General features: G+C 40.4%; 1 protein-coding gene across 2 annotated transcripts in view; it reads right to left on the reverse strand.

The window, feature by feature from the left end:
- Positions 1-476: 476 nt before the first annotated feature.
- The window catches only part of LOC137784551 (zinc fingers and homeoboxes protein 2-like), a 77880-nt gene continuing 65211 nt past the window's right edge, over positions 477-13145 (reverse strand). For both annotated transcript variants that reach the window (XM_068575323.1, XM_068575324.1), the window contains 2 exons: positions 11006-11219; positions 477-2954 (listed from right to left, as the gene is read on the reverse strand). In XM_068575323.1, the coding sequence (XP_068431424.1) occupies positions 11009-11219 (211 nt within the window). In that variant the 3' untranslated portion in view covers positions 477-2954; positions 11006-11008. The remainder of the gene's footprint in view (positions 2955-11005; positions 11220-13145) is intronic.

The following is a 13145-nucleotide window of genomic DNA, read 5'->3' on the forward strand; positions in this document are numbered from 1 at the left end:
ACGAGAGAGAGAGAGACGTTAGATTCAGGCAGCATGATTCTGGATTGTTGTTGTTGTTGTTGTTGTTGTTGTGTGATCGTTACAGTTGAATCCTTCGGCGCTTTGCCACCATTTTGACAGTTTCTTAACCTGCTGTTGTTGTTTTCACATTTGTTCCTCGTCAGTTGAAACAGAGTTCGAGGTCGAAGAACCACAAGTGCAGATCGGCTTAAGTCTTCTTTTTTTTTTTTTTTTTTTTTTTAAACTTTTCTGTGTTTTTTTTAAACATTTTCTTCCAAAAAGAGTTCCAGACAGAGTGGCTACAATAATAATAATAATATTATAATATAATAATAATAGCACTTGACTTCACTTCAGCACAGTAGAAAAGAAAAGAAAAGGAAAAAAGGTCCAACGGTGTTTTTAAAAATCTGATTTGATGCGAAGCGAAGTTCCTCCTCTTCCTCCTCCTCCTCCTCTTCCTCCCCCCCCCCCCCTCCTCCTCCTCCTCAGCAGGCGGAAGTCCAGTGCCGGTGAGATGAAGAAGAAGTGTCTGAAGTATTGCCAACCGGTCCGTCTTTTTTTAAAGTTTTTTTTAGTGGTTCCACTGGTTCAGTACAAAAGAGAGAGAGACAGAGAAATAAAGAAAAATAATAATAATAATAATAATGTGAAAAAAAACGTTGCAAAGCTGGCAGCGCTTCTTTCTCTTTCTTTTTAAATGTCCATCAACAATTAAAACAAGAAAAATAAAAAGAACACGAGGAGAGAGAGAGAGAGAGAGAGAGAGAGAGAGAGAGAGAGAGAGAGAGAGAGAGAGAGAGAGAGAGAGAGAGAAAACACTGGGAGGTTTCGGGGATGAATTTCTCCCATTTTACAAAAATGTAATAAAATTTTGTTCGCAAAGATTGTACAAATCTGTCGCAATACAGGAAAACAAACAAACAAACAAACAAACAAACATGTATATCCTATTTACAAGGAGACGAAGAACCTGTTAGTTTTTTTCCTTTCTTCCAAAAGTGTAGTGAGAATGCAGCAGATCCCAGCTTTGGCACTCGGCATTTTAGTTTTTGTTTGTTTATTTGTTTGTTTTTGAGTCCGCCCCGTCGGTCGGTCGGCCGCAGGCTCCGGTTCAGCCGCCTGCTCGGCAACGCAGGTCACGCTGCAACATCACCTCGACTCCAATAAACATCCGTCGGTCCAGAGTTCACGACCCGCTCGTCCCTAAACGCCCCGAGCGCCTTAAAGGAGAAGTTCAGTTTGTTGTGTGGAAGCAGCTCGTTCAACGAGTTTCTGCTGAACGTTCAACAACATTCAGATCATTTAGGCTCACGGAAACAAATCCAACTCACTCTTAAAGGGAAGGTTGACGATGTTAAACCAAGATGGCGACAACCTGGAACCAAGATGGCGACAGCCTGGAACCAAGATGGCGACAGCCTGAAACCAAGATGGCGACAGCATGGAACCAAGATGGCGACAGCCTGAAACCAAGATGGCGACAGCCTGAAACCAAGATGGCGACAGCCTGGAACCAAGATGGCGACAGCCTGAAACCAAGATGGCGACAGCCTGAAACCAAGATGGCGACAGCCTGGAACCAAGATGGCGACAGCCTGGAACCAAGATGGCGACAGCCTGAAACCAAGATGGCAACTGCCTGAAACCAAGATGGCGACGGCTAAAAAACAAGATGGCGAATGCCTTAAACCAAGATGGCCACTGCCTGAAACTAAAATGGCAACGGCCAAAAAACAAGATGGCGACGGCTGTAGCCCTTCAAGCCTCGAGGCTGTGTCTCAGCTTCACTCACTTTCACTAATTCCTCAGAATTATTTTTTACTCATTCACCATAAAAATTGCTCAGTTTTAGTTTTGTGTGGCGTTCAAGGACACAAACGTCCCACAATGCAACACGGGAGAATAATCCCAAGCTTCTGTCGCCAGAACAAAAAAAACAGCAAATTTGTCACGAGAATGAAGGAATGACTTTGAGAAAAACCTTTTTTTGTTCATTATTTTAACGTGTCTGTTGGCAGAAGCCGTTACGATTTGGCTGAAAATTATTTTACGGCTCAGAAATGAACTTTTAGAAGTTAACGTCACTGGATGGAAAGTGATTTTTGTTTTCTGAATTTTTTGCAGTTTAACTGCCAAGTTTCACTTCTTGTGTCCGGATCGTCTGAGTGATGAAGTTGCCTCCAGTGATGTCACTCGAGTCGGTTGGAGACCACAAGGAAAAAGGGAGGTATGAAGTTAGACCTCCGAGCTAAGCTAGTAGCCGCTACATGAGCCGCTACGAGCTTAACACAAAACCAAACTCAAACTATCTTTGGCCACGTTGCATTGTGGGTAATGTCGGCTCCAGGTTTTGATGAGGTGTTGAGTAAAAGTTACGATATAACTTCTTTTAAATTTTCTCTTCTGTTTTTGGAGTGTAACGATAAATCTGTGTAGTACACGGTCAATACTTAAACTCTGTATATCGGTGTACTAGTATATCAAATGAAACGAGGCAACTTAAAGGGCCAGCCCCAAATTATTTACTTGAGGCAGTTTTTGAACCTATTGTCAAGAAAAATGAAAGCTTCACTGAGGGAGGGCCGTTTCAATTATCCTCACAGATCGTGACCCTGAATTTCTCCTCTCGCACTTTTCTGATTTCAATTCAGGGCGCCTGTGTCCGACTCGCCAAAATAAAATAAAAAGCCCCTCATGCTTTTGTTGTGGGAACGAGGAGGAAGAGGGGGGAGGGGCTCCGGGTCGAGAACACTGAGGACGATGTTGTGTGTGAGCTGGGATGCGACAATCAAGAGATTAACAAAAAGAACTAAAAATGATAAAAATCTAATAGTTAAAAAGAAAAGAAGTTGCTCCGTTCTCCGTTCGCCTCGTTTTCTTTTCCTCTTTTCCAGCAGCAGAGACGACGAAGACGACGACGGAGACGATGATGACGGTGAGTCCTTCAACACCTGAGACGGACAGAAGAGAGAAACAAGAGGAACGTCATCACCAGAACTCAGATTATTCCCTCCAGGAACGCCGGAGGAAGCTCAACTAAACAACAGGATTACAGAGCGGTCGCTGTGCCAGGAGCCGGCGTTCCCGGGGCTGCTGGGAAATGGGACACGTTGTGAAATAATAATCGACGGCGGACCCGACCAGCTCGCTCCCCTAATCCACTAAGAGGAAAGTGTGTTAAAGTTGTTTAGTTTTAGAGATTAAACGAGGACGCGATCGCTCAAACAGGACAATGGATGTGACACTTCCTCTCAGGCCTCGTAGAGCGGAGCAATAGAGGCTTTATATATCTATATATAGATCTATATATATATATATAGATCTATATATATATATATATATATATATATATATATATAGATCTATATATATATATATATATATATATAGATCTATATATATATATATATATATATATCTATATATATATATATATATAGATCTATATATATATATATATATATATATCTATATATATATATATATATAGATCTATATATATATATATATATATATATATAGATCTATATATATGGATATATATATATATATATATATATATATATATATATATATATATATATATATATATATACACACACACACACACACACACACACACACAGGAAGACAATGTTGAAGGTATTTATTGGGTATTTCTTTTTAGACAGAAAGTTAAGATATTTCTCACGTAACTTACTTAACGACACTTTTTAAATCCTAAACCACGATTTTATTTCAATATTTTACATCGTTACTGAAGTATTTCACAATATTTCTCGAAACTGAAGTGTTTCATTTCACGACCTTTTTGTAACCAAAAGAAGTATTTCACATCTTTTCCTAAAACTGACGGAGTTGTTTCCTGTAAAGACAGAAGTATATTTTTAAGTGTAACGAGCAGAAGTTGACGCGTGTTGCTGAAACTTCGTAGGAAAAACGCACAAAAAAAGGAAGCTGGTGGAGACCAAAGACGAAGCTAAAAGAGAGAATATTGTTAAATTAATAATTTAACATAGTATTGTAAAATTCATCCGGCTCCTCATGAAGCATCATGTTACTCTGAAACTGCTGCAGGAAAAAAAGAAGAAATGTTTTGCGAAAATTTCAACGTGAAAAACGAAAAAATGTATTCCTGCAGTTTCAAAATAAAAGCATGAAAAATTGCACGAAAAATCGTAAATATATTTTTTTTTGAATGTGTTTTCATTCACAAACTATTTCAAGCAGCTTCTACTTTTTTTCTTTTTTTTTAAATGACAGTTAAGACAATAAAACCCGTCAATAAACCTCCTGCAGATGTTTCAAAACAAAAGCCCACCAGGAAACGGAGGTGCTATGAACTTCCAGACGGTGTTTAATTGTACACTTGCACACTAATGAATGTTTAACAAATAATTATGTCTGCGTCCATCTGTTTCTGCTCTCCACTTCTTCCCGTTCTAATCTTCTTTCAAAGCCACCGCTTAACGTGTTGTCGCTTGAATCTTTTGCCAAAAGAAAAACTCGTAGTTCTTTGATTTCATTTTTTTTTACGTGTCTGGTTGTTAAAACATTTCCCTCGACTCAGTGTTACCGTACTCAAACTCAGCTCCACGCTTTGTGAGAAAAAAAAGATATCAGCTGGAGGAGCTGTGAACAGCTGTTCAATCAGCTGTTCAATCAGCGCCACTACACAACAGCTGACGGTCCAATATGGCCGACAGAGGGTTCGTTTCATTACCTTCACACACACAAGCGGCAGGACAGACACACACACAATTATGGAGGTTTGCAACCACTAAATGCAACATTTATTTTTAATGGATTTTCAAACGTTTCAAGAACCTTAAAGAAGAAGAAAAGAAGAAAAACAAAAGAGATTATGAAGTGAAATTTGATGTGGAAAGATCTCTAGAGTTTTGTAGAAACCTGGTCGGATACGTAGCTGCGTTTGGTTTGTGGCCGTCGCCATCTTGGTTTTCTGCAACCAGTGAACAGGAAGTGACCATATTAGGACCTGTCAATCATATTGGAGCTCCGCCCTTAAAGCATCCCCAGCTTTATGGTCTGTTTGTTTTGTATGAACACATGAAGCATAGACTTCTATACAACCAGAGGAGTCGCCCCCTGGTGGTCAGGAGAGAGAATGCAGCTTTAACACATGAAGCATAGGCTTCTATACAACCAGAGGAGTCGCCCCCTGGTGGTCAGGAGAGAGAATGCAGCTTTAACACATGAAGCGTAGACTTCTATACAACCAGAGGAGTCGCCCCCTGGTGGTCAGGAGAGAGAATGCAGCTCTAACACATGAAGCATAGACTTCTATACAACCAGAGGAGTCGCCCCCTGGTGGTCAGGAGAGAGAATGCAGCTTTAACACATGAAGCGTAGACTTCTATACAACCAGAGGAGGCGCCCCCTGGTGGTCAGGAGACAGAATGCAGCTCTAACACATGAAGCATAGACTTCTATACAACCAGAGGAGTCAGAATAGTTGCCATCCAGGTAAATTGGTGAAACTAAATGTCACAGTGTTTTATGTCCTTTTGTCAGTCGTTTTTTTGTGTTCATAAATTTAGGAGAAAGTTCATCTTTTTGCCAAAAGAGCAAAAGTTCTTAAGAGATGTCAGAAGAATAAAATATTATTCATCAAATAAAAAAGTATCACATTTAGATGCAGATCATTTCTGCTGGTATGTGTTTTCCATTTGAATGCACTGGAACAAAAAAACATTTAAAACGTTTTATTTCTCAAACTGATTGTCCTAAATTAAAACCAATTATTCTTATTCTGATTCAGACGGCGGTTACCTGGAAACCGTTCAGTGTCTTACATCATATATTATTATTAACGATGACAGCAGCGAGCGGCGCCGCAGCATTTGGGCAATTAAGCCTTCATCTATAAGCTGCGACTGTTGATAGGTTATTATGGGCTGTGCTGATTAAATGAAGCCCCGAGCCCGCTGTGATGAGTGAGACAGGACAATGGATGGCACACACACACACACACACACACACACACACACACACACACACACACACACCGCATCAATGTGCGTAGCAGGAATTTGTTTTCGCTCCATCAGTTGTTCGGCTCCTTCATGTAATCCGCTCGATGACATCACTCTTCGTGAGCGTCGTCTCGTCGCCGTGACCTTTGACCCCCGGGTGCGACCCGCACACCGTGCCCAACATAAAGAGAAGTGTTGATGTTTCTCTGTGAGCACACAGATTAAACTTGTACAACACAGACGTGTCTCAAATATCTTTTGCGTTGTTTTGTCGTGTATCTTTGTGTTGACGTTTTGCGTCTCTTTTTAGTCCATACGTGTCTCTTTTTTGATGTTTTGTGCCTCATTTGATTTGTATAATTCTTTTTTTGCAGACGTTTTTCATCTTTTTCTGGTTGTTTTGTGTTTCTTTCTGGTAGTTTTGTGTCTTTCTGGTCAATTTGTATCTTTTTTTTAGATGTTTTGAATCTTTTCGTGGTCGTGTTGCGTCTCTTCCTGGTTTCTGTGTGTGTCTTTTCACTAGTTTTGCGTCTTTTATTGGGTAGTGTCGTGCCTCTTTCTGGTCTTTTTGTGTTTTTTTGTCGACGTTTTGCATCTCTTTTGGTCTTTTTGTGTCCCTTTGCAGTCTTTTTGTGTCTCTCTTGCATCTCTTCGTGGTTGATGCACACACACACACACACACGCACACACACACACACACACACACACACACTGCTCCATCACCTCCTGTTCTGTAATTCATACACACCTCTCGTTATTGATTTCAGTGCCGTTAACTTAATATTCTCTGCAGATATTTCCGTCGCTTTAATCTTCCATTTTTCGTGATGATTAATACGGAACGATATCAGGAGGATGTACGTTTTGTTTTGATAATGTTTCGCTTGACGGCTGAATAACTTTCATGAGTCTTTCATTTCCATGTGCGAGAGCTGAAGATGATCCTTTATTAACATTTTGCTTTCATATAGTTTTGTATTTCTCTGGATATGATAGTTTCTCACCGTCGGTGCATGAGAAGATGACTTCCATGAAGAGGTTTTCATGAAATATGTTTTGTGTCACTATGTGAGAAACACTTGACACTGATGTATGAAAGATGGAGGAATCTGTTCACCGCATCGACCGGTTAAATATAACAAACATCAAACGTACACGTCTGAAAGTATTGTGAGTGAGGAATGTGTTTAATATCGAGGCTCGTCGAGGTCGACACGCGAACGCACAAACCAAAACCTTCCTGCCGCACAAAACAAATACTCAATATCTCACATTTCTCTCTCTCTCAGAAGACGTTTGATTCGCTCTCCCCGGCGCGGCAGACGGGAGGGGGCACCCCGGTTACCGGCACCCCGGTGTGACGGACCCCGCCCGTCTGGCTCTGGAGGCGCTTAAAACAAACACAACCTGAGCGGTGGGAGGGACCGCACGGAGAAGACGGAGGAGAGACTTCACAAGGGAACGTTTTAGAGTTTTACGGAACGCTCTGGTGGCCGCGATGAGTTACCGGGTAACGGAACCAGCAACTCTGGTGGCCGCGATGAGTTACCGGGTAACGGAACCAGCAACTCTGGTGGCCGCGATAAGTTACCGGGTAACGGAACCAGCAACTCTGGTGGCCGCGATAAGTTACCGGGTAACGGAACTAGCAACTCTGGTGGCCGCGATAAGTTACCGGGTAACGGAACCAGCAACTCTGGTGGCCGCGATAAGTTACCGGGTAACGGAACCAGCAACTCTGGTGGCCGCGATAAGTTACCGGGTAACGGAACCAGCAACTCTGGTGGCCGCGATAAGTTACCGGGTAACGGAACCAGCAACTCTGGTGGCCGCGATAAGTTACCGGGTAACGGAACCAGCGCCTCCACCCAGAAACTAAAGGAAAATACTGAAGTTTAACTTTCAGGTTTTCTTCAATCAGTCAAAAGAGAAGCTGAGAGGACGGAGAGACAGACAGACAGACAGACAGACAGACGGAGAGACAGACAGTCGATTCAGAACATGAAATGTGGAACAAGTTGACACATTACAACCTAAATATTTCCCTGATATTGAATTAGTTGGTTTTAATGGATCAGATTAAAACATGAAAGTCTCCTCTCGGTTCATCGTCAATGAAACTTGAGGCAAGTTGTTTTTAATTCCAATCAGACAGAATGTTCTTTGCATCCAGCGCCGCTCGAGCCGCTCGGTGCTCGCGCTCCGTGAGGAGCCAAGCGGCTCAGCCGGCGATGACACCTGGCGCCAGAACCCGGCGTCTGGCCCGGCAGACGGGCGAGCTGCCACGGTCGCGCCGCCGTCAGAGTTAAGCTCGTGTTCGTTGGTGCTGCTGCTGGATCGGAGCTCCAGGAGGCTCGTTTTAACGCTTCAAACCGGCTTCAAACCGGCTTCAAACCGGCTTCAGACCAACAAAAGACTGAAGAAGCAGATTCACAATAACAATATTATATCATGATTTTATTGTTCTATGTAAGCATGTTATGTTTTATTATCTACACTTATTTTGTATTATGTATTATTAGATATAATTGTGTGTTAATCCAATAATTTTATATTGTATGTGCATACTTGTAGATAATCTGAAGCTTGTCCTCTCACCACTGGGGTCCCTCAGGGCTCCGTCCTGGGCCCTATCTCCTTCCCTCTGTATAGACACTCTCTCGGCTGAGGACACACAACTGGTCGTCTCGAAGAATAGATTTTATATATTTTTAGCTTTTTTAAAATATTGAACCTAGCTGAAAGACTGAAAAAGCAACAAACCAACTGAAAAGAAGAGATTCTACACTCACAACAACTACAGTTATCTTTTTTATTTTCTCTTCTGAACGCTTCATATTGATTATTGATTCCAGCTGTCAGGCGCTTGATTTTCTTTGAAGACTTCCCAAAAAAACTAGTTGTGACAATCCCTCCAGGAGTCGGCTGATGTCAGAAGTCGAGTCTCCGCCGTGTTTACGGGGCCGTTTGTCTCCGGGAAATCATTTGAAACGTCGTCTATTTTGAAAAAGCAAACGTGGAAAAGCGTTAAAACTTTCCGTCTTCTGTCAGAACAGAAGCAGCGGGCCGACGCTGCGTCGCCACTCTGCCTCCAGGCGGAGCTTTCATCCATCAGACTTCACCTCACCGGGGGGCTGCTGCTATTTTAGGCCTCCAATAACGCTCCTTTTTCTGTTCTCCTCCCCCTTCCCTAAATTTTCCTGAAGTTTGGTGTTTGTTGCTGAGCAGCTGAAGCCAAAACTCACACAGCTACACACACACAGACGGCTGGATGGAGCGCCGAGTGTTTGATGCCCGGGATGGAGGTGTTGGCTTCAGCTCTAACACCAGGAGAACCGGGGGGGGGGGGGGGTCTCGCTTTGTTAAACCTCTTCACTCGTTCTGCAAAACAGAAACCTGCAGCCACAAACGCAGTCGCACTGAACAGTTGGTGGACTTTCGTTTTTTTACTTCTTTTTTTTTTAGGTAAAACAAAGAGAAAGTAAAGACGGAGCAAGCGGAGAAATGCATCGATTATCAAGAACTTTTTCAGAGAAATGTAAGTTTTTTTTAAAAACATGGAAATAAACGTTTTGTATCAAAATGTGCAATAAATACACTATTTTTTTTTTATTAAAAAGGAAATTTAAAAAGACACAAGAGTTGCTCCTTAATGCTGAAGAATTATGAGGAGAATTATGACGTGAAACATGTTCTTTATGGTGAAATAACCAGAACTTAAAGACAGAATTTGGACGTATTTAGCGGAGAAATGCATCGATTATCAATATCTTTTTCAGAGAAATGTAAGTATTTGTTCATAAAATAGATGAAAATAAATGTCTTGTATCAAAATGTGCAATAAATACACTTTACTTTTGTATTAAAAAAGGAAACTGCTCCTCTGCTTAATGCTGATGGTGAATTATGGCATAAAACATTCTCTCTTTGGTGAAACTTAAAGACAAAATTTAGACGCGTTGAGTGGAGAAATCAATCATCAATATAATAATAATAATAATGCATTTTATTTTTAATGCACTTTTCCTTAAAAAGAATCCCAGACGGCCACAGAGACAATAATATAGTAAAGAAATGAAAGAAATGTAAATGTGTTTGTTGCATTCATGTCAGATTTTTGGTGATGAAACTTTCAAACAAAATAAACAAAATCGAAGAATTTTGTGAGAAGAAAATGTGCAAACACTTGATGAGGAAAGAGAAACGTGTTCAACATGTTTGTGTGAGCTCAAAGGCAGGAAGCGTTTGTTTGTTGAGTAAACAACAACAACAACAGGTTGTTCACCCTCCATTGTTGTTAAAGTCTCTATATCTGCAGAAATATATGAAAACCTGATTCTGGCTTCACTTAATGAGCGAACAGGACGTCGTTTGTCATTCTGACATTTGACAGAATAAACGATTAATCATTTAAACAAGAAATAATTAGAGCTCTTAGTGAATGTAATTAAAATACTTTAACACTCTTTCTTACATCTGAGCATCTTTTCAGAGAATCCTGTCGCGTTTTATCGCCAAACCTTTTTTTTACGTAAAATTAATTTAACACTAATAAATAATAAATCACCAGAACTTAAAGACAGAATTTTCTTGAGTATGAATTTATGAATTAATGTCAGTAATTCATTAATGCTTTGAAAGCTCCCTCTATAAAGTCAACTAGTCCTCTCTGAACTCATATTGGGACCATTTTGTATTTGTAAAATATTTTGTAAAATATTTTTTATATGTCTCCTGTTTGTTGGTGTTTTTCCAACAAAAAGTCCCCAAAAAATATGTCTCTGTTTTTATTTATTTCATTTGTTTTGATTGTGTGTTTTATTGTTTCTACAGTGTATTGTAATGAGTATTTTATTGTTTTTATTATGTATTTCTCTCCTATGTGTTCACTTTAGTTTTTTCTACTTCTGTCCAGCACTTTGTGATCTTTCCTCAGCGACAACATAAGTAAACTTTACTGACACACAACGTGTGTTACTTTGTTATTTGAAGCGTCTGTGACTCACCGCTCACCCCGTCGTCTTCCTCTCTCGGTCCAGCAGCAGCTCTCGTCCTCTCCTCGAGTGGACGTCCTCCAGCCAGCTGCCGAACACGTCCCGCGCCGCGCCCGCCGCGCCCGCCGCGCCCGCCGCGCCCGCCGCGCCCGCCGCGCCCGCCGCGCCCGCCGCGCCCCCGTTGACGCCCCCGTTGACGCCCCCGTTCTTCAGCTCCGGCCTCAGTCTGTGAAGACGTTACAGACAGAAAACTTCAGCTGCGTTCAAAAGACTGATCGTCACGGATCAATAATCATTACTGCTGATCAATTAAAGCCACGTGACCCAGATCTGATCCAGTTATATATATATATATATATATATATATATATATATATATATATATATATATATATATATATATATATATATATATATGCATACATTTTTAAGTATATATAAATAAATATAAATTAAAAAAATATGTGTATATATATATATATATATATATATATATATATATATATATATATATATGTATATATATATATTAATAAACACACTTTTTTATATTCTTACACTTATACTGTTTAATTTCAGTCAATATGGAACTTTTTATTCTTGATATATTTCACTGTCAGTCTCCGTCTCTCCGTCCACCAGGAGACAAATCACTGACGTTCAGAAGTAAAATATCTGCCACTAATTTATTTTTAGATAAAAGGACAAAGAAAAAAAAATCTGCCAAATAATTTCTAACTTTTTTTTCACATATTTGTTTTTCATTATCAAAGGAATCTGTCAATCAGTTATTAGATGTTTTGGCGACTGAGGTCCTCAATCAGATTAAACTCAAGTAGGTCAGAAGTGGGACATTATGTTTTAATTATAATTAGGAGAAACTAATAATCAAAATAATTAAATTCTGAAGGACTTCATGTCTGTGTCAGAAATAGTGATGAAAAGTGGGACGGACGTCTCGGGAAAATCAAGTTTTACTTTGTGAAGTAAAAAAGAAAATCTCTTTTATCCAAGCAGCAAATCATATTTATTCTCATTCATCAATTAATCTGCAGATTATTTTATGGATTTAATCGATTAATCGTCAAAGAATATCACTCCCCGTTTCTCAAAAAACAACTTAAACTTCTCGTTTAGTCCAAAACACAAAGACATTCACTTCAACTGGATATCAAACAGGGAAATGCAGGTGGCTGAAAATGGCATTTTCTATCATTTTTGCACAAATATACACTAAAAAGATTGATTAATTATTAACTATCATCTCCCGAAGCTTTTTCTCTTTCAGCTTTCAGCATATTTACAGATTTACTGTCAATAAGCATCGAGGACGACCCTGTTGGCTCGTTCCTGGTGAACTTCACGGCGTTGCTCGTGAAGCCGACAGGAAGCAGAAGGATTTCAATGTGCTGTCGGCGCAGGTTCATGCCGGAGCTTTCCAAACCCGGAGCGGACTCACGGGAACAATAAAACTCCTGCCCAAATTATTGAGGAGATATTGGTTTCGGCTGTAATGGCTGCGTTATTTCGCCAAAGATCTCCCGAGCTCCTGGAAGACCGAAGACAGTCTCGTCTATTTGTGGGTTAATGTCCGGGAAAAACAATGTTGATGTGGCAGCGAGAAAAAAAAGAACACGAGGAAGCGGCAATTTGTTTTGTTGTTGTTCCTCCGCAGAAGGTGCAGAGAAACCAAATGGACGCTTTCGAGCAATTTGAGGATTCCTGACTGGAACTGAGGACCTTTTGTCTCTTTCTCCACCTCGATAGCGCCGACAACCTCATTCATCCTGAGAAAAGACGTTTCATTCAAATTGAAAGCGGTATTTAATTGTTTTGAATTGTTCATATTAATTTAAATAATCATCTTTAAATCTGTTTAAGCACCACTTGGATATAATATTTATTCGATATAATGGAAAACTGTTTGAAAAAGAGCGGGAACTCCTAAAAAAATCAAGAAATACTTGACAGGTGATTGGCAATCAAGACATATGCAATACTCTCCAGTTGTGATACAACTGATGCTATTGCAGCACCTACGCACACCGCCATTGTGGTTCTAACAAACAGTTACCTTCAGGTCTTCTTCATGGATGAAGTCTGACTAATGGTGGAAGAGGATTGTTTCCCACTCAAAGCCACTGAAAGGCTC

This window comes from Clinocottus analis, unplaced genomic scaffold (assembly GCF_023055335.1).
Source record: "Clinocottus analis isolate CAN_PGR_092001 unplaced genomic scaffold, fCliAna1.0.p SCAF_14, whole genome shotgun sequence".
Lineage (NCBI taxonomy): Eukaryota > Metazoa > Chordata > Actinopteri > Perciformes > Cottidae > Clinocottus > Clinocottus analis.